We start from the raw sequence: 23480 nt of genomic DNA, 5'->3' as shown, positions 1-23480 counted from the left end.
ATTTCTTCACTGTTCAATGTCACTTCATTCCTAGCTGTGTCTTTTCACCAACCGCAGTACATATGTACAATACATGTATTTCAATTGTGTTCCAGTTCTTTTTGTGTTCCAGTTCAATTCACAATAGTGCGATGTGGCTTCCTTGTGGCTGTGTTTGCATGCTATTGTGCTTATTGTATGTATTTTCTGTAGCAACTGGATTGATTGCAGAGATACTTCTCATACTGTTCTTTATTTGTAGCACCGTATAATCGGCTGAACATACAGTAGCTGGAAGAGAAGTATAATGGTTACTGTATTGCACTTTTGAGTCAATGATTGATAGTTGGAATGCACATTCAGGCAAAACCATTAACTTTAGTGCATCCTTTCTTTTGATATTATTATTATTATTATTATTATTACTAGGACCGCATCACATACAACCAAGTACATACACCAACGTGACAGCCCCCCGGTGAGGCTATTAGGTGGTGAATGCATTATCCCCAAATCAACTCAATATGTCACAGTAGTGACAGATATAACACAATAGTGGCATCGTAACTAAAGACCACCAGTAGCTAAGTGCCAGTACATCATTGGTGCGGTATAAATGGCACAGTGATGTGTACAAAGTATATGTATACAAAACATACAGGAGAGAACTATACATTATTGCAGTATTGTATGCAGCAATACATTATAGGCAACATCACCATGCAGATAAAAATTATTAGCCAATATACAGCAATGCATATCAACATCAACTAGAGCTAAGTAAGGTTCATCAGTGATGTAGCAATGGCACAGTGATGGGTGACACACTATAGTTATGCATACACAACTTTCAGGAGATAGCTACACAATGCTGTAGGCGTATGCAAGCCAGATGAACCAGATAAAGGAAGACAGCCAAGCCACTAGAGCCTAGTAGCTACGCCAGGTGAAGGCAAAAAAATTTAAGCACGTATTGAATTGCCTGACACCAGCACAAAGAAAGTTCGCCATGCCAGCTGCACAAGACAAAATTGTTTACTTGTATTTTATATGTAACTGTAAGCTTATTGTAAAGAGCATGGCATATGTCAGTTTAATGTTTTCTTGTATTGTTTATTTACGTGAATGAATCCATTGGCAGCTGGCATGGAGACTTGAGATGTTACAAACATAAAAACTTCCTTGTAATCTTCTTGTTTACACAAGTGGCTTCTGGATCTCCTGCACGGGCATCACTAATCTTCTTCGCTAATCTTCTTCACGCAATATGTAAGTAATTAAGCAAGGGTGTGGTACTGGGAGTTGTATAGAATTACACGTATGGTCAAGTCATCAACACAAACAGGAGCGACGATTATATGTTTGTGCCTTCATTCACAGGCAAATCTATCCCCGGTTAGTTCATGTCTCTAGGCCTTGTAGTTTTCTCAAACATTAATTATTAATTATTTAATTATTTATTTATTTATTTACGACGTAATTTTAACCGCGTTTCGTATTATTCTTAGTACTTGGTTGTATAATTATTATGTATAATTGGTCAAAAAGAAGACAGAGTCTTATAAAACCAATCTCAATTAAATCATACAAATGAAAAACGTTGATTATACAAAAAATGATCTAAATTAGTCTTAAAACTTAGTACATTGAGAGAAGTGGCAATTTCATAGGGTAAGGAATTCCAGTTATTGATTATTCTCTGTGAAAAGGCAAAGCGTCGTGTTGAAGTCTTATTAAATTTCTTATAAATCTTAAATCCATTAGATCTAGTACTGTAACTGGTGTTCATGTAAAAAAATATTCTTTATCTACTAAAACTGCTCCATTCAAAATTTTATAAGTCATAATTAAGTCCATATGATTTTGACAGTAAGATAAACTAGGTAAATTAAGGCTTTGTAGTCTGTCAGAATAGGGTAAGTTTTGAAGGGTAGGTATCAACTTTGTGGCTCTTCTTTGAATATTTTCCAGCTCACGGATGTTTCCCAAATGATGAGGATTCCATATGGTAGAGGCATAGTCTAGAATTGGTCTTAGAAGTGTGGTGTAAAGTAATCGTATTACAACAGGATCTCTGGAATTAAAGTTTCGTATAATGGTGCCTAACACATTGTTGGCTTTGTGTATTATTTGATTAATGTGTGTCTTGAAATGTAAGTTTCCATCAAATGTGACACCCAAATCTTTCTCCTCTTGAACAGTACTAATAGGGTGTGCATCATTGTTTATGTAAAAGTAATACTGCCTGGATGTAGATTTGGGGCCAATACTCATATGCTTACACTTAGGGAAGTTTAGAAATTACAACTAAGTACCACACCACTCAAGCACAAAATTTAAATCCTGTTGCAACAGATCAGTATCAACAGGTGATATGGTATGTGTGGGTTCATCAGTCATAATAATGTTACAAAAAAAGTAAACAAACAAGTGTAAGGAAAAAATTGAATTTTAAGTTCAATTAGGGACCATAAAAAAAGTAGGGAAAGAAGGGAGGTCACCTACACCTGCAGATATACTAGTGGAGATATATTCCGTACTTCAGTCTATACCCAGGATTAAATTAGGGGCTAAATGTCCAATAGTATATCTGCAGGTGTAGTGACCTCCCTTGTTTTCCTACTTTTTCTATGGTCCTTAATCGAACCTAAAATTCCTAATACTTTTATCTAAAATAACATATTGCCATATATGTACATATGTACCTCTCCATCGTCATCTTCACTAAACACCAAGGAAAAGAAAGTTGAGACGTAGTCTGTACAACTGGTCCCATCATCAGTCATTGCTTGACTGAATTCCATAATGCCACGTGCAATTTCTAAAAACTACAAATATATGTACATGATTATAGAAGTTAATGTTAATAACACCTGTGCAACACATAATCTGATTGCATACATTGCATATGTAGCTACGCACATACATGGGTGGGTAACTACAGTAGTTGTTTAGTTTTATATGTGCTATATAGCTGCAATGAATAAACTCTTACAAGTTCTGACTATTCTGTTAGGGTGATGGCAATTTTAAAAAGTTCTCAAATGGTTTTGAATCTACATATCCACACAGTGAATTGCTGAGAAGTGTGTTCACCATGCTCAGTTTTTGTAGCAAAACTGTTATTATGAGAAAAACTATCAATTTCTGATATTAGAGTGTAAAAGTTTTGTACCAAACTTGAGTAAAATAGCCATGAATAAAATTAAAATTATCAAACATGTCATGCAGAAACAACTTAAATTGTCAAAAGTACCAAATATGGACTTTACTACTATACTAAGACACGAAGATCTGGAAGGTTATTAAGGGAGGCTAGATCAGCAGGTTCCAATCTTAAGAAGTGCAGAGGGCTGTGCTACTGTATGAGGAGCCATTGATGTACAACATATGTACATATATGTATTGTTACTACAACATCAGTTTCCAAAATCATAGACCCACCATGGATTTATAAACCTTCATCTTGGTAAACAATGGCTTCTCACTGGATAGCAACACCAATTAGTTAAACTGTCCACTCTCAACATCCAAATCCTGATACTTATGTTCTTAAATTCTGTGCAAGCACTCTGTACACCTTTGTACTTGCTCTATCAACTCATCTTCAAGAGATCTGCCCCAGGAGTGGAAGGATGCTAATGTAATGGCTGTTTTTTAAGAAGGGTAGTAAAAACAACTACCGCCCAATAGTCAAGCTATTAGAATCTGTTATATATTCCAAAGTCTTAGATTTCCCAACTATGTTCTCAGTCATACTCAACATGGTTTTGTTATCAACAAGTCCTGTTCAACAAATCTGCTGGAAACATTGGAAGAATGGACTATTGCTCTAGATCATGGTTACGGGTTGATGTTGTATATTTGGCAGGAGGAGAGACTTGGTGTTTGGTTCAACCAATATGAAGCCTTCCTTATAATGTTGAAAGGCTGTAGCAAAGGCACTGCAAGTACTGGGACAGATAAGCGGTCCTCTAAGACTGTTTCTACTGACATTTTTGTACAATATGTGTGTTATATCTCACCTGGAATACTGCATGCAGACCTGGTGCTCTCATCTGACCAAAGATGTTGACCAGACTGAGAAAGTTTAAAGACATACCACTAAGTTTTTACCCTTTGTCCAAGCAACCATATGAACCTCACCTAGCTGCAGTAGACTTCGATTCCCTTTATTGGCAGTGCCAGAGGGGTGATCTAATTGAAACTTTAAAATTTTTAAATGACTACAGGCCTGCTGTATTTGCTTACTTTGAGCCGTGCAGATACCACCTCTTAAATCTCAATTTACAGTGTAACTTCTCTCAAATCATGTTGTTAATTGTGGATAATGCTTTGCCTGAGTTTGTTATGTCTGCACGTGCTATTGGAGGATTATTGGAATAATATTGGATATGGGTGTACTCATTCAGTACTTGGGAACCTAGCCGACCAAACATTAATCATTTTTAAGTGCAATTCTGAACCACAATGTGAACAAAAACAATTGAGATACTCTACTAAAACAGTCAGACAATGTTAACTACTCTACTATAAATTAGAAACTTAATTAGCTACAGTGGAAACTATTTTTCAGAATTCCTGCATTATTTCCTTGAAGTCAATATTCTATCACTTACATGTCTGTACTACACCTTTGTAGAGTATCTAAACACACCATAATTTAGTATTTTGATGTGGAACAATATATCACTCTATAAATTTCCAGTATACTTTATTATTCCAATAGCACAAATTGTATACTTTAATCACAAACTTAACATGTTTTTGTCTCTTATTTACTGGACTAGTGTAACTATTGCATCACACATTTGTTATTATATTGTATGGATTATCAATATATAATTGGTACTTAATCTTGCACAAATGACTTTTTTCTGATAGATTTACCGTCATCGTATTACAGAAGCTTGAGGATGGAAATGACTATGATGTATAAAATACTGCAGAAGAGTTCGTTCAATACAACACCTCCCATACAAAACCAAATGGACTGAAGTTGCTGAAACCCCATGTTAAAACATATGTGAAGAAGTATACGTACGTATGTAGTTTTGCAGTAATAGTGGTAAATGATTGGAATTGTCTAACACTAATTCTTTTAAAACTTTGCTAGATGTATATTGGATAAATCATAGATTTACTGTGTTGTAATGTGTGGTATTATAAGTTTTGCTTTTTTAGAACCACTAATAATAAATAGACAAATAGACTTACTTCATTTCCAATGATAGATGAACATCCAGTTGCAAATGATTGGAATCGAGTTGGGCAGTCTCCAGCATACAAGTCTGAAATGCTAGTGAAGTCACCCGCGAACAGACCAGCTACAGCAACACTGCAAGCATCTCCAGGTCCTGATACAGCCATTTGACCCATCTCACACATGGACTGTGGTACTTCAGTACCCTGTAGGAAATATTTTCAAAAAATAAGTGTTGCCCTGTATACTATCTATATCTAATCCAAAACAGTCAAGCTGTAAAAAAAGAGTGCGACCCTCAAAAAGGCTATGGTGAAAAAAGATGTGAAATCCAAGGTAGTGGCCAAGAAATGGCTGTGATGGTAGTTTATGGTAAAAATTTAATAACGAAAATTCAGGTGAATTTTGGTGCCACTTGGTCTTGGCACAAAATTCACCTGAATTGTCATTATTAAAATTTTACCATTAACCTACCATCACAGCCATTTCTTGGCCGCCACCTTGGATTTCACATCTTTTTTCACCATAGCCTTTTTGAGGGCCGCACTCTTTTTTACAGATTGGATTAGATTTCCCTTCTTTTTGCATTTGTATACCCCAAAGCCGGCCTATGACCAGCTTTGGGGCTTCTTAACCTATCTTTTTTTTCTTTATCACAGGATGAAGAAAAAGATGAAGCAGATTTTAAATACTTAAACTAATTCTGATTTCATCACTAAATGTACAAATTATATATATAATACATATATTTATTACATGTCAATTATTCCCTACAGATAACTTGTTTGCAGCTGATCTCTCAGCTGAGTGACTTGAAATGTAGCTGAAGTTTCTACAGGGTGATTTGCTTGTAGATGAACTCTCTACAGGATCCTCTCTACAGAGTGACTTTTTTCTAGCTGAACTCTCTGCAGGGTTATCTGTTTGTAGTTGAACACTCCACAGGGTGAATTATTTCTATTTGATCTCTTTACAGGGTTACTTGTTTGTAGCTGAACTATCTGTAAGGTGATTTGTTCATATCTGAACTCTCTACTAGGTGATCCTTCTAGCTGATCTCTCTACAGGATGACTTGTTTGTAGCTGAACTACCTGCAGGGTGATTTGTTTGTAACTGAACTCTCTACAAGGTGATCCTTCTAGCTGATCTCTCTGCAGGTTGATTTGTTTGTAGCTGAACTCTCTAAAGGGTGATTTGCTTGTAGCTGAACTCCTTACATTGTGTCTAGTTTCTAGCTGATCTCTCTACAGGGTGACTTTTTGTAGCTGAACTCTCTACATGGTGATTTGTTTCTAGCTGATCTCTCTACAGGTTGATTTGTTTGTAGCTGATCTCTCTACAAGTTGATTTGTGTGTTGCTGATCTCTCTGCAGGTTGATTTGTTTGTAGCTGAACTCTCTACAGGGTGACTTGTTTCTACCTGATCTCTCTACAGGGTGATTTGTATGTAGCTGACCTCTCTTCATGGTGATTTGTTTCTAGCTGATTGCTCTACAGGTTGATTTGTTTGTAGCTAAACTCCCTAAAGGGTGATTTGCTTGTAGCTGAACTCTTTACATTGTGTCTAGTATCTACACTGTTAAAATGAAGAGTAACCACAACTCTCAAGGAGTTCCCAGTGTAGGGAGGATTTAACACCCCTGGAGAGTAACCATTACTCTAAAGGAGTAACTGGGGAGTAACACATGCTCTGAAGGTGGTGTCGCTTACTCTTCAGAGTAATGGTTATTCTCTTCAGAGTGTTGGTTACTCTCCATGGGGTGTTAAATCCTCCCTACACTGGGAACTCTCAGAGTGGTGGTTACGCTTTATTTTTAACAGTGTAGCTGATCTCCCTACAGGGTGATTTGTTTGTTCTACAAGTTGATTTGTGTGTAGCTGATCTCTCTGCAGGTTGATTTGTTTGTAGCTGATCTCTCTACAGGGTAATTTGTTTGTAGCTGAACTCCCTACAAGGTGATTTGTGTGTAGCTGATCTCTCTGCAGGTTGATTTGTTGTAGCTGAACTCTCTACAGGGTGATTTGCTTGTAGCTGAACTCCTTACATTGTGTCTAGTTTCTAGCTGATGTCTCTAACTCTCTACAAAGTGTTTTGTTTGTAGCTAATCTCTCTACAGGGTAATTTGTTTGTAGCTGAACCCTCTCCACAGTGACTTGTGTGTAGTTGAATTCTCTAGAGAGTGACTTAATTGTAGCTGAACTCTCTACAGGGTGCATGACTTGTTTATAGTTGAACTCTCTTCAGTGTAACTTGTAATGTTCTGAATCTCTATAGTGATATTAATTTTGTAGCTTAACTCTCCACAGGGTGACTTGCTTCTAGCCTAACTGTCTATAAGAGTAACTGTTTGCAGCTGAGCTCCCTACAGAATAACTTCCAATGTAATAGAACTCTATAATGGAGTAAGTCATAAACTAGCTGAATGCTCCATTAGGGTGACTGTTCTATTAGAGTATCTCGATCTCGCATTTGCTACCAACGTTGAAACCGGGCCACTACTGCTGACCCTGATGACCCACTGACCCTGATTAATTTAAGCCGAGGCGTGCGATAAGAGCTATGTTTCGGGTAGTCTCGAGCGAGCGAGACTACGTTTTTTTGCATTCGATTCGTGTTGAGTAAACGAGTAGTTATGTGATAACTACCCCGGTAAGTTTATAATTTAAAATCAGTCAGTCAGTCTGGTTCCACGTAGGTTTACAGACAACCATTGGGTGTGGCGTGTGGCTTCGTGTATACCAAGTGTTATAATTTCCCGATACATTAAAGTGGGTGTGACTTACAGAAGTACTTATCCTGCTGCAAGACTAGATTATATACAACTCGTACAATAATCGATTAGTGGGCGTGGCTCTAAGTAAGCTTACAGACAGCAACGAACACAGTTTCGTGTTACAGACTGCACCTACTAATGAACGGACATGGCTGAGTGCATGTTTGTAACGCGATAAGTGGGCGTGGCTCACGAAAGAGCTACGCGAATAGCGTTTATACGTCGTCAAACGAACAATTTCGTTTCTCACGTGATCCCAGACCCGGATAATTTGTAAACCGGGGCGGACCCGGATAACCCTGAGAAAATGTGACCCGGTTGACCCGACCCGTGTTTGCTACACAGAGTTGGCTTTCGAATCATAATTAATGCACATACCTCATAATTGAGTGTTGTGTGCATGTGATAAGATTAAAATTACTGCTGTCTATAGAGATGAAGTGCGTGACAAAATGTGTTTAAGTCAGGTGCATTAGTTAAGTTAGTAGGTAGTGAGTTCCAAAGTCGAATTGAATGTGGGAGAAATGAATGATAATATGAGTTAACTCTAGAAGGTAAACTGATGAATCTTTTAAGATAGCCCCGGGTAGATGATAATACTGGTTGGAGATCTTGTGAGAAGTCAATACAAATAAGGTTGTTGTTAACTTTGTAAAACATGGTGATGAACTGATGATGGCATTAGTTCTTCTTACTTCAAGTGATTGCCAGTTTAATTGAGACAACAAGGAGGTCACACTGGAGTATGCCGAGAATTTGTTGAAGACAAAACGAGCAGCCTTACGTTGGACCATTTCTAGTTTTGCAATATCAGTTCTGACATAAGGGGACCATACAGTAGAGGCATCCTCCAAAATTGGTCGTACGTAAGTGGGGTAAGCAAGTGATTTAATAGTAGGAGAGCATTGCCTGAGATTTCTTTGCAAAAATGCACGTGTAGAATCTGCTTTATTACAAATGGCAACAATGTGATCATGCCAATACAAGTTGTGAGTAAAGATGACACCTAAGTATTTGGCAGAATTGACCTTAGAGAGGAAATGACTGTTGATATTGTACGTTGAATTTATAGGGTTTTTCTTGTTTGTTATATAGTCAAGTGTTCACACTTTGTCAATTGAGTTTCATTAGCCACGTGTGGGCCCACTGAGCAATGATGTCCAAGTCTTTCTGTAGTCTAATAATATCTTCTGCACTATGAATCTCTCTATACAAAATTACATGATCGGCGTAGAGTCTGATTTTAGAGGTAACATTACTAGGGAGATCGTTTATATAAAGAAAGAAGAGCAAAGGACCTAATACTGAGCCTTGCGGCACCCCTGATAAAACATTACAAAACTGGCTTCTGTCGTTATGTAATAATACTTGTTGCACTCTATCTTTCATAACTCAGTGGTTTGTAATCCGATTCTTCTGTACTACTGCAAGGACTTTCTAGGATGAGTATTCCAGCTACATACCGATTTTCAGCTCACTGCTCTAAGCGATTTGCTTGGTAGACGTGCAAATTATTGATATTTTTATTCACAAATCTTGATCGCGCAATTGTTACACACCTTCGGTTTCGTGTCATATCTCCGTGTTATTTATTCCGATTGCTTTCAAACCACCAAAAGGCATTCCTACAATAGTTGCTCTATCCACAAACCGATTTTCAGCTCATTCCATGAAGTGGTTTATCCTGTAGGCGTGACAACAAATCGATCTTGTTTTACACGAATAATCGGTCATAACTCCTTAACCGCGCATCGGATTTGCACCACATTTGATACTGTGATTCACCTTTGGACTCCCTTCCTGTGTGCCAAATTTCAAGGTGATCAGAGTACGCGTTTGCGTTTTATAGCAATTTTTGCAAGTGTGCGAAAAGACGAAGAAAAAAACCCCGAAACTTTGGCTGCTTGTATCTCGGAAATGGCTGGAGCGATTTCCTTCAAATTTGGAATGTGGACTCCCCTAGTTGGCGGGCAACTCTGCAGCAAATGTGGTTACAATTGGATAAGGGGTCACCGAGATACAAAGGTGTGAAAATGACGTTTTCTTTCTTCCTGTCAATATAGAGCAGTTTCAAAACCATGGTAACCAAAAATTATGCAATGGACCACACCCCAATCGCCATGTTTTTGTACCAGACTGTTTGGCGTTGCAAGTTGAATTCCTCGCTACATTCATGCCAAGACTTATTAGTACATAAGTAAAATAGATTCCAGTCATAGAATAAACTATGTAGGTGAGTTATTAGGCATTAAAAGATACGTACTGCCTCCCAACAGGGCAATTTCGTAGGAAAGAGAAATGCGTAAAGATGGATTAGGCCAAATTGCGACCTATTCACCGCCCAAAGGTGGTTAAAACTAGGGGAAACTGGCAGTATAGGTCTTTATCCAGCACCACAGCAGCGTACAGCCACATCCTGCCATCATTGAGTTAGCCAGAATCGCTCATGTGCTGGGATTGCCACTTCGTGTGAAAAAGCAGGCAGCGAAATAAGACCACTAAACTTTAACTGATGGTAGGTTTCAACAAAAGAACTTAACTCTTGCAAAATTCACCACTATAAGAGTCTTCTTTTGCTGGCGTTTTATCACAGTTTGGTAGTACGCCATCACTGGTAGGGTCCGCAATCCAATAAATCAACTTTTACAAATCGATCCCCCTACCATTGTGGGTTGTTCATTGTAGTATCCCATTGCTAGATCCACCATGAAACCAGAGACATGATTGTTGTCTTCACAGAAATATCGACTTTAGTATTTCGTGAGATGCAAAAATTATTTTTTTAAATTTCGTGCTCCACACAAAGAACAGGATAGAACTTGTTACTTAGCTAGGTATTATCTGGAGTTAATGTAGTTAAAAAGTACGCACAGTAATAAGCAAATGGTTCACTGGGTTCCCAACACAGGGTTGCTTTCTCTCAAAAAGCAGAAAACGAAACACAAATTTTCGAATTCAAACTGCCCTACCAGCCAAGACAAGAAAAGCCAACTCTTCCTCATAGTGATGTGATAAGGTTGGATGCATAGTCTGTCTATGCTGTTAGTCTGGAAAGGATCTGAGACTTCTCACCATCTGGGTGAAGAACGTCAAAAATTTCGTGCGTCATTTCCAGGGATTCTCTCAATGGTACCAAAGTGCTTTCCAGTACTTCTGATAACACACTGGTCACTTAATTTTGTTTAGAATGATGATAAAGAATGGATCAAAACGTTTGGTAGTAGTAGTAGTTGGTGTTTCTGTGATTTCATATGGTGCAGTATACCAGCAGCTCACCAGGAGCTCCACCCAGCTCGAATCAAAAATGAAAGATTTTGTGCTTTTTTCGGTTTGTTTTTGGATGTTTTGCAGCATAATGGTGATGTAGGGTGATCTAGTGAAAACTTGAAGCTGCTGTGGAGCGTGAGGGGTGAAGTCAAATTTGGACGATTTTGCTGCCTCCCTGGATGCATAGCTTAGAGCGAGTCGTGGAAGCCGTGGATGAAATAATAATTGACAACCGCTGCTACCAAACGTTCAGGGACATCTTTTGCCATAGTTTTAGTTTATAATTGATGATTGTTGTGGCTGCAGAAGCGCTGGAAATGGCTAGAAAGCGCGACACAATTCTTTGATGCTGCAGAAAAATTTGACGCTCGTCACCCAGATGGTGAGAAGTCTCAGATCTTTTCCAAACTAACAGCATAGACAGACTATGCACCCAACCGTATTGAAATACTATGAGGAAGAGTTGGCTTCTCTTACCCTGGGTGGTAGGGCAGTTTGAATTCGAAACTTCGTATCTCTGTCTGTTTTTTCAAAGAAAACAACCCTGTGCCGGGAACCCAGCAGATCATTTACTTATTTCTGTGCGTACTTTTCAACTACAACAACTCTGGATACGATTTGGCTAAGTAGCAAGTTTCATCCGGTCCTTTGTGTGGAGAACGAAATTTAAAAAATAAATTTTGCATCTTGCGAGATACTGAAAACGATATTTCTGTGAAGACAACAATCGTCCCTCCGGTTTCATGGTGGATCAAGCAATGGGATACTACAATGAACATCCCACAATGGTAGGGGGATTGATTTGTAGAAGTTGATTTTTCGGATTACGGACCCTATCACTGGTCTCGTGCCTTTCAGGAGCTCTGGCTAATCCTGGGATAGCTGGATGTGGCTGTACGCTACTGTGGTGCTGGATAAAGACCTATACTGTAAGTTTCCCCTAGTTTTAACCACCTTTGGGCGGTGAATAGGTCGTAATTTGGCCTAATCCATCTTTACGCATTTCTCTTTACTACGAAACTGCCCTCTTGGGAAGCAATACTGATCTTTTAATGCCTAATAACTCGCCTACATATTTTATTCTATCACTGGCATCTATTTTACTTACGTAGTAATAAGTCTTGGCATGAATTTAGCGAGGAATTCAACTTGCAACATCAAAACGTCTAGTACAAAAACATGGCGAATTGGGTGTGGTCCATTGCATAATTTTTGGTTACCATGGTTTTGAAACTGCTCTGCGCCGGCTTCTTGGGCCGCACGACACACTATCGTGTGTCTTGACACCTATAAATTTAATGAAGACCATTAAACTGTATACATAATAGTTAGACATCGAACACAGGGTTCTATGGAATTTAGAAACCTGAAAGGCCTTGTGTTGTGGCATACGAGCGAAGCAAGAGCACTACTACAGGGCCTGAGGGTTTCCAAATTCCTGTTTCAATGTCTAACTAATTTAGACCTCAGCTCGTTGTTGTACCTTCGCTGCTGCTTGTTGTACCTTCATAGTTGCTTGTAACATGAAAAATGTAGCGTTCTTGTGTAGAACAAGCCACCCCTATCAACTTGTAACGGCACTTGCTATCCAGTTAAATGCCCATGCGTTTCCAATGTTACAGGTGCATAATTGACGTGTTTTGTATTTCCCCAGAGACAGGGACATGAACAAGGGATCTACAGGATTTAGATACCTGTAAGTAGCCAAGTAGCCAATGAAATTCGAGTATTTCAACTTGCTGTGGTCTAAAATATGGTAATACTGCATGTATTTGTTTAAACATTGTTGCAGGTACTAAAACATATAGAGTGGAAAAGAGACATAACAGGTATCTGAGACATAACAGGTAAGGCAAAGCTGAGTGTTATAATATTTGTCTCAAGACCACCTTTTTGAGGGTTATACTTATCTAATTGGAGCTCAAGCTTGGGTTGAACAAGACTATTCATAAAACTATTTGAAACATACCAAGTCCCTGTACTAAGTGGTATTTGAAACAGCAAACTTCAATCTGGATAACGATCAGACACACCATGGAAATTATCTGAAGTGATTTCTTCTCTTGCTTTTAAGTGCTTTCATCTTCAAAATGTGTCACCCATGCAGAGTTCTATAACTACTTAGATACCTCCATGTGGTCATGTACAGTATATAATACTGGTCTCTACATGATGTATATCACTGTTTCTTTTGCTTTTCTCAAAGTTCTTAAAGTACAGTTAGTGATCATAAAGGTTAGTGTATTTTATGCCTCAATAATTATCAACTAAAGATAATTGATATGGAACTACATGTAATCGTCATGGCCACCATAATGAAATTATTAGTCAGATCAGTAATAAATATTTTTCGAATTGCTTGAAATCAATACTTGAACAACAAAATACTCAATTAATTGAACAATTCATTATTTAAGACCACACATTTATTGTCCAAGAAAGCCCCTGATGTAAATCAGCACCAATGTTTATGTATTTATATGAACACAGCTTTTAAGTAAGGAAATGCGTACACTATGGTACATGTACTTATAGAAGTTGAAGTATATACACACTACATCAACTTACATTACAGAACTGAGGATTGAAGCCACATGATCTTGGAAGTGCACCAGCTAGTAAGAGAAATTGGTCGTAGGTAGTTTCTCTGTAAAAAAGATCACATTACAATGTATGATCATGAGTAACTCAAGTACATGTTGAGCTAAACCCTGAAAAGAAGTCAATAATAATTCATGGTTGGAATTACACAAGTTCTTGAAGCTTGGTTGATTTGTATAGTACAGCTTGACCCAATAAACCATTTCAATTTTTTTTCATTAAAACGTTCAAAACTTTATTTACTGTATGACTGATTAAAAGTTCCACCTCACATTTATAGTGAATCCTAAAAGTGCATGGTACCACAATTTGCTTTATTTTTGTGCAAAAAATTTTCGTGATAAAATTTTTCATTTAAAAATATTTTCGTATGATTTACATGAATGACTGCTCTATTAAAGTAGTTCGATCTTATGTAAAAATTTTCGTGTAAGAAATTTTCATACAAGTTTTGCACACGAAAATTATTTTACAGCAAAAATAAAGCAAATTGTGGTATTTTATAACATTTCCCTAAACTTATAGTGGAGCCAAACCACACATGTTTGCTCTTCACACATTTATGTACAGTTGTTCTAAAAACCTGGTTGGATAAATTCTATTATATTACTGTAAGAAAAATCCACTAGTTTTTCTTAGCTGTTTTTCAGGACTCAGTGTTCAACAAGTGCATACTACACTGAAACACAATAATAGTAGCGTGTCATGCAGTGAAGGAAAGCCAGTGATTAAGCACCACAATAAGGTGGAAGGTGATGTTTGATTGTCTTCTAGAAAATGTGACTGCTCTATTAGAGTATCTCAATCTTCACCTGATCTTGACAGGTGTGAGGGCTATGCACTGGTTACAGTACTCTGTTTTTTCACCTAGCATCCTTTGACAGGTACATACAAGCAAGAAAAACATAGTGGCATATCCGTAAAATATAATGCACGCTTTACAGTTGATTTCCTTGTTAGTGTATTTTTCTCTTTTCTGCTCCTTTTCACAACACCTATACAACTTAGGATGGAAGTGCTAAATTAATTGTTTATTATTATTGGGCAAAAATGAAAGCGAGCTTCAAGCGGCCAGATCTGTGTGGACATAAGAACAATAGCTATGCTTTACCATGGTATCAATATGGACATCTGATTTTAGTGCATAGTACTGGAGCACTTTTGCCTTGTGTGCTGCTTTATCAATATTGGTCTATATACTATTGCCTCTTCTCTTTTCACATATGTATACAGCACATTATAACCTCATACATACAACTACACATATTACATACCCAGATTCAACCCCAGCTTGTAAAACTGAAGAAAAACAACATCCAAGTGTATCATTTACTTCCTGCAAGCTCTAAATTATCAAAAATCATTACACAAATTAATATTTTAAAATTACACCACAAATAACAACTTAATTATATAGTTTACCATATCATGTACTGTATGTATTTTTGCTTCATGTAATAATGCAAAGATCCTACTTTTTCTGCTTGTTGTAATGACTGACAAATGCCATTTAAATAGTAATAGATGTATGGGTAAGCCTGCTGGGTAACCACTGGCTTTACATAATTCTGAACAAGCATTATTCTAAAAATTGATTTTTTCTGCATAAAACTGCACAATGCAACATGTAGAAGGTGCGTGATTCTTGCAGTCAAAAGGCAATTTACTTTGTTACTTTACAAAGGTTATATTATTACAGTAATGCATTGCAAAAGTAATGCATTACTTTTACAAAGTAGTAACCCCATTAATTATTTTGCAGTTATAAATAAGTACTTTATCAGTGATGGTTAGTGTAGGGCTGCTATTTTAAGCAAGAAGTTACCTTTTTTTTGTTTCTTCTTGCGGCCCTACCAAACCAGATACCACTGTACAGTAAATAGCAATTATCCTCCAATAATCAGGTATGTAGGATTAATTGCAGCTTACGTAGGCTATAATAACCTAAGCAGCTGGATTTCCATAAAGCAAGTGACAGCTGTTTGAAAATCATATTGCGAATAGTTTACTCTATACCATACCCTATATACTGATGTACACACTCCCTGTTAAGTAATGGGCTTTGTTTTGCACAATGGGTAAAAACTATATATTGTATTGTGGGATGTTAAATGAAGTAGTCTTCAGAAACCTGTATCAATTGTCATGAGAAACATTTATGCTTTAAAATGGATGTATCTTTTTGTAGGACTGCCACCTGGCTTGCATGCTATAGAAAGCTCAATACAGGTCTGTTGTAATTAATAAAGTAGACCAACATTGAAACTGGGTTGGGCCACCCAGGTTACTCTGGGTCATATTTTGTCTGTCATCCAGTTCTGACCTGCATTAGAGCTTATCCGGGTCTGACCTAGATCGGATCATGTGTGGTGTGAATTAGTTAGTTTGACAATATGGAGGTGTATTAATGAATCATATAATTATAGTTCTAGTCCTACTGCAGCCCAGTAAGCCACATCCACTTCTCGGGATTACTGTCTGTGGCATATGTACAGCTATACCCATTTATCAGTAGTAATGCAGTCTGTAGGTTGCATGTCTGTTAACTGTCTGAAGGCATGATATGTGGAGCCACGTCCACTAATTGATTGCTATTTTATGAGAAAGTGTAATCTTACAGTAGGCCAGCGTCTTTCATGAGCCACATCTACATTAATATCAGGAGCGTGGGATACCATTTGTAAGCATACATGGAGCCAAACTAATTCAGCACAGTGTGTGTAGGTATGCACTTATTCGTACAGTGTGTAGGCATGCACGAAACCACACCACTTACAGGAGCTTGTCTCTGTCTGTCTGTCTCTGTATCTTGTCTCTGTCTCTCTCTTCTCTCTCTCTCTTACCTGTTTAGTTCTCTGATAACCCATTATAGTCAAGCACCCAAAACGTAGCTCTTGACACACACCGCAGTTTAATTTTTTATTAATCTGGGTCAAATCCCAGTCTGACCCAGATTGATATCATGGTCAGTGAGTCATCCGGGTCAACAGTAGTGACCCAGTGCCAATGCTGAAGTAGACAACAGGGCTCTGATAATGTACAAGTTCAACAATTGTGACTGGGCCTGTGAAAACAGGGCATGTGGGCACAAACTACACCCCATCACACTATAGGTCATATCTCAGTACCGGAATGAAATAGTAACTTACACCATAAAGCCAATTACATGCTTATTAAGAGTGGAAAATGGCATTGTCATAGCATAATGGTATAAAACGTTATGAGTGGTGGAATTGTGAAAAAGTAGGCAAAAATCATGTGCCCACATGCCCTGTTTTCGCAGGTTGTGACCTGAATTTTTGTAAGAGTACAGTATTTAACCTACAAAACTAAACAAACAATAGGTACAATTTTTATCCATACTGTATTGCCTCACATTATAGCCAGGACATACTAAAGAAGCCTGGTGACTATACAAAGATGGCATTTATATACAAGACCAGCTAGTATTCAAGTATTCCTTAGAATCAGCTTCATACCTCAGCACTGTACTGTCCTTGATGTTTTCCTCACCGCATATTTCACAGATTCAAACATAAAAGAAAGTCTACAAACATTTTGCTCCATCAGGAATTGAATTTACAACTGTGCTTAATGCACTAGGTATTTACATATTTGAGACCAGGCATTTATTCAAAACCCAGTATTTATTTCTATTGTAATGCTATATCCTGGCAACTAAGGTGGAACTGCAATACATATAAATATTTTGGAACAAAATTTCATCTTTAGCAGTATACACTGACAGTTATTTTTACAAAATGATTTACCTGCATACACGCAGTACTACACGTTCCAGACAAAAAACCTGAACCACAATCATCAAAAACCTGCAAGGAAGTACAATATTATGTATCTAGTACTACTACAAGATGCATTTACCATACACTTAAAGTGACATCTATACCAAACTTTTTAGATCCCATATTTAACGTAATTGTTTACTACCAAAAAACCCTCAATTATCTCAGCACCTATTATCAATTATCTGAATGTCAAATTGACTGAATTTTGTCAACAAGTGTATACTTTATTAGAGTAAGTAAGCAAATCTCTGTATATAAATGGTTTTACATACTTTTCAATTATATGAACACCCTTCCCCCAATTAGTTTGGATTATATAGGTTCTACTTTTCATGCATTCCTCGGTATAAAATTGCATCGACTCATCTGGCAAACATGTCCACAATAGGTTGATTCAGATAAACAAACTCTCCAACATTATTGTTTCTAAAAATCTCACATCTTTGCCCTTGACTATGGCATTAAAGGGGCAGTATGGCAAGCCACACAAGTGTCAAAACCATACAAGTGCGACAAGCATTTGATGTTGTTTTACATAATTAAAGAGCAATTGCAGTTGGGAAATGAGCAACAATTCTCACTTCTATACAGCCTGCTACAACAACTTTGAATCATTTTGTTATGGAATTACATGTCTAGACAGGTTATTTAAGCCAAGTGGCTAGAAGATTGTAAACAGTGCGAATGCTCGAAGATAATGCAACTGGCACGGAACACTTGGAATTGTAGCCACAAGAACCTCTACAAGAACAGTAGTGCTAGCCCATTGTAGATTGTTAATTAATTTGAAGGGCTTGTTTACTACAAGTTCTTGTCAGTGCTACAATCGTGACAACATTACAAGTTTGTACCAGCTGCTAGAGCCTGGCTGAAGCAACTGTTTGCAATTCGCATGGGGCGAAGCTTTACAGAGCACTTATTTTCACTACCAAACAATGATGCAAACTGCAAGGGAGATACCTTACATACAAATTTATATCATTGCTATTGCTTTGTTTACAATTATCTTGTTAGAAGATCATTACAAGTTCAGCATTTTGTAGCATGATGTAATAAAGCACAACAAGTTATCACATCACGAACATATTTCATGGGATGTAAAATTAGCACTTATGTGGCTTGGTGCACTGTGCCTTTAAACTAAAGTTCATTTGATTCTTCTCACATGCTGCTGAAATCAGTGTTACGGCATATGTACAATACATCAAGTGGCAAACCAATGGCAGAGTGCAACATTGGAAATTCCATTATATTCTGGTGAATAAGACATCTTTGTTCATAACTCTGCACTAAAACTACTCATTAGTGGTTCTTTTTGTACTGTGTTAAATATGTTTTCTGTAGTGTAGGCATTAGTCATTAAAATGAACTATTATATAATTATTTGAAATGAAGCCCATTGTACTTAGCTGATTGTCTACAATACACAAATGTCAATTGGGTTTTAACACAAAACCATTATTGTCTCATTGAAGTCAATAATTTAAGAGCTTTATCTGATTATATACGTAACCCCTAATCATAAATTTTCAAATCTTATGAACCAAATTATGCAGTCATGTACTTAAGCTTTTGCTTTGAAAATAACCTATTATGGTTTTCAGCAGTGCTCAAAAATCCAGCGTTTATTATGCTCAAATCATGCTTTCAAAATGATTGGCTGTTTTATTAGAGTATATTAGTTCTTCCTGACTGCAAGTGACTGCTTTATTAGAATATATCAATCTTATTTCTGCAAAGTGCAGCCAAGAAACAATAAAAATAATAACATTGCACATTTTCTCGATATGAAATGCAGTAATAATGTGTTGTGTGTTCATACTTTGTTGTATTTTTGGCACATGCATTGCACATTTTAATTAAAAATCTTGAGAAATCATTAGATTTCTTTGGTGTTATACTGTTATCTCTCTTCTCTTATATAGGGAATTAAGTAAGCTGTGATTGTGGGATTGAATTTTGCCAAACAAGCTGTGATTGTGAGATACAATTTTAATAGATCACTGTAGTTTGTTTTTATTTTGTAAATGTAGTAATTAAAGAAACATAATTAACACTAGCCTCTTAAAATTAGTATATTAGCAAAAGTAAAATCAAACTACTGTTTGATGTATTAAAATTGAATCCCACAATCACAGCTTGTTTGGCAAAATTCAATCCCGCAATCACAGCTTGTTTGGCAAAATTCAATCCTACTGTCACAGCTTACTTGGTTCCCTATATAAGAGAAGGGTATAACAACTAAAGATTTGTAAGTCTGCATGCTAAAGTAGAACATATTAGTCATACCATGGACACTTGTGCTTTGCCTGCATATATATATGTACTTTCCCACAGGCCAGCGGCCCTTGGACGTGTGCATATATATATATCAGGCAAAGCACTCATGCCCATGGTATAACTATTACAAATGCAGTGTATATAAAAACAAGAAATAATTCCAGCATTTTCCATTGGTGTAAGGATGGGGGAAGATAGCTTAAAGTAGCCATTTGCTATGTATGTTTCCACATAATTTTATGGATTAATATATATCATACAGTGTGGTAGTACGGATCATGAAGGTTAGGGTTTTTTGGTCAAAAATATCACCTAAAAACCAGCTTCACAATACTATCCTGATGCCTTTGCGGAATTGGTTAGTTATAATTAAGTCCAAAAGTGACTTCAGTACAACCAGGAATACTTCCAATAAATTGTTACGAAAGTTATTCAATTGAATTTTCTACTGTCTGTCTGCCTGCCTGCCTGCCTGCCTGCCTGCCTGCCTGCCTGCCTGCCTGCCTGCCTGCCTGCCTGCCTGCCTGCCTGCCTGCCTGCCTGCCTGCCTGCCTGCCTGCCTGCCTGCCTGCCTGCCTGCCTGCCTGCCTGCCTGCCTGCCTGCCTGCCTGCCTGCCTGCCTGCCTGCCTGCCTGCCTGCCTGCCTGCCTGCCTGCCTGCCTGCCTGCCTGCCTGCCTGCCTGCCTGCCTGCCTGCCTGCCTGCCTGCCTGCCTGCCTGCCTGCCTGCCTGCCTGCCTGCCTGCCTGCCTGCCTGCCTGCCTGCCTGCCTGCCTGCCTGCCTGCCTGCCTGCCTGCCTGCCTGCCTGCCTGCCTGCCTGCCTGCCTGCCTGCCTGCCTGCCTGCCTGCCTGCCTGCCTGCCTGCCTGCCTGCCTGCCTGCCTGCCTGCCTGCCTGCCTGCCTGCCTGCCTGCCTGCCTGCCTGCCTGCCTGCCTGCCTGCCTGCCTGCCTGCCTGCCTGCCTGCCTGCCTGCCTGCCTGCCTGCCTGCCTGCCTGCCTGCCTGCCTGCCTGCCTGCCTGCCTGCCTGCCTGCCTGCCTGCCTGCCTGCCTGCCTGCCTGCCTGCCTGCCTGCCTGCCTGCCTGCCTGCCTGCCTGCCTGCCTGCCTGCCTGCCTGCCTGCCTGCCTGCCTGCCTGCCTGCCTGCCTGCCTGCCTGCCTGCCTGCCTGCCTGCCTGATGCCTTCAGACAAGCATAATGCGATAATGGCTAAGAATATGAACTTAATTTTTTCACTGTTCAATGTCATTTCAGCCTGACATGTGCCTTTTGGCATACTGCAGTGCATGCATCATGGACTTATCTTCGTCCTCCTCCTTTGTGTCCCACTACTTTTAGCTGACAGCCCAAGGTGTCGATTCATGATAGTACAATGTTTCCCCTATGTTTGTAAATGGGAATTGTCCGTATTTTCTGTGGTGATTGGATTGATTGCAGTGGCTGCATGTTCTACATTTGTAATGGCTGAGCATAGTTAAAAGCAAAGCATAGTGGCCTTGAATCAGAAATTTATAACTGGAGCACGCATTCAGAAGAAAACATTAACCCTGGCACTATCCTTTCTTGTAATGTGGTATGAGTGGGTTCACCAATCATAACAATGTTACAAAAAGTAAACAAATAAGTACAAGGAAAAATTTGGAATTTTAAGTTCAATTAGGGATCATAGAAAAAGTAGGAAACAAGGGAGGTAGCCTACACTTGCAGATATACTAGTGAACAGTTAATCTGTACTTCGGGGATTGAATGGGGATTAAACGTATTAATTATTTGTAAATGGGGATTAAATGTTCACTAGTATATCTGCAGGTGTAGGCAACCTCTTCCCTACTTTTTCTATACTCCTTAAGGTGACGGTTACCTGGAGGCTGCGGTTCTGAAGCCATACCTCCCACCAAAAAAATTAATTTATTGCATCATGTGATTAGTGTCTACATAATAATTAAAATTGAAGTAGTACATGCTAAGGCCTGTTGCCTTGTAACAAGAAGAAATTTGTTACTGAAGCGTGAGTATTATTAAAGAAGACATTCACTACAGTGAGTAGAGTAGCTTAGAACCTTTGTTCACAGGAATTCGGGTGCTTCGCGTGAAACTTTAGCGGCATACGTCATTTGTGGTTTTAGTATGGTATGTACAACTATCTGTTCTTGTATACTAGTAAGGGAGACCTCTGTATTAGTGTAAAATAAGCGATTGGTATTTGTAGCAGGGCCACATGTTGAGAAAAATAGATTTTTGTACTGCCTGTCGATGTTACAACAGTTCCTTCTTTGAGGCCAAAAAGACTTCAAAATCCCATAGCTGTGTTTCGGCCTGGCATAGGCTGAAGCTGTATTGATTGCATCCTGCTTATGCTGCTGAAGAATAAATTCCACATTTTACTCCGTCATAGTGTGCAACAAGCTTTGCATTTCACTTACAGCTCTCTCACTCATCTGGTGCTAGCAGTGGGTGGCTCAAAGCTTTTCCCTTGCTCTGGCTATTCCCGGTCCTGAGTTTGTTGTTGGCCTTCGTTTGTGGCTTGGAATTCCTCTATTTCCACTTTGACCATTATGTGTGTGCCTTACTTCCATTGACAAATTTGGTGATCATCTTCTGGAATGTTCCCATGGTCCTATGAGAATTCATCGCCATGATGCTCTAGTTGACATTATTTGTCATGCTCTGTCCCAGAGTCATTCGGGAGTTTTAAAGGAGCAACGTGTTTCTTATGAAGATCATTCTCGCCCAGGTGATATGTACCACCCTGATTTTCAACATGGTTGTCCAGCTTATTTTGATGTGTCTGTTCATAGCACTACCCAACCTTCTCACATTTCTTCTTTCTTCTTCTTCTTGTGCTGGGGTAGGCGCTGCAGCTGGTGAGTTAGCCAAGCACCAGAGACATCAAGATGTTGTAGAGGAGGCAGGGTGTGACATTGTCCCACTTGTTGTAGAAACTTTTGGTGTCTGGTCACTGTTTGCACTTTGAACACTTCGTACCATCGCTGACCGCACCACAGCCAGAAGTGGTGCGTCAACCAAACAGGCTTGTAAACATTTGTTACAAAGGCTTTCAGTTTCTTTATGGATGAACAATGCCCGTATGATTTTATGGTACTGGGCTTTGCAGTGTGAGGACACTATCCCAAAACCCCTGTAGTAATTGTGCTTGTAGTTTAGTTGTAGAGTACAGTAGTTTGCATTGTAGTTGTAAAAGAAAAAATTTAAAAAAGGCTTTGCGTAAACTGACTCCGAAAGAATTTTCGCATGCTCTTACAATCAGCTCTATAGCATCGTTGTTCAATGTCTAACAGCCATACAAATCAATATGTAGATAGAGGAAGAGCTGGTCTACAATATAATGGTGCTTGCTTTAGCGTAGCTCTCCAAATGTGGTTATAATTGAATTTTTTAAATATCCTTCAACACTGGAAATTGTGAGGTAACCGCTACCTTGATCGAACTTAAAATTCTTAATTTTTTCCTTATACAGTAGAGCTCACAGGTAATGTTGCATGTATATGCACAACATGTATGAGGTGCACTCAAGTAACCCGTGTGGATACGGCAGGGCTACAGTGATGCTC

At 38.6% G+C, this 23480-nt stretch overlaps 1 protein-coding gene across 1 annotated transcript in view; it reads right to left on the bottom strand.

The window, feature by feature from the left end:
• Window positions 1-23480, bottom strand: part of LOC136266056 (uncharacterized) — a 76528-nt gene that overhangs the window by 15056 nt on the left and 37992 nt on the right. The window contains exons 3-7 of the mRNA XM_066061013.1: window positions 17596-17655; window positions 15100-15170; window positions 13793-13871; window positions 5197-5388; window positions 2685-2807 (exon numbers count right to left, since the gene is read on the bottom strand). Coding sequence (XP_065917085.1) covers window positions 2685-2807; window positions 5197-5388; window positions 13793-13871; window positions 15100-15170; window positions 17596-17655 — 525 coding nt within the window. The remainder of the gene's footprint in view (window positions 1-2684; window positions 2808-5196; window positions 5389-13792; window positions 13872-15099; window positions 15171-17595; window positions 17656-23480) is intronic.

The sequence above is a fragment of the Dysidea avara genome, chromosome 9, assembly GCF_963678975.1.
Source record: "Dysidea avara chromosome 9, odDysAvar1.4, whole genome shotgun sequence".
NCBI lineage: Eukaryota > Metazoa > Porifera > Demospongiae > Dictyoceratida > Dysideidae > Dysidea > Dysidea avara.
Note: the sequence above shows the minus strand (reverse complement) of the source record. Positions and strands in the feature narration are given on the sequence as shown.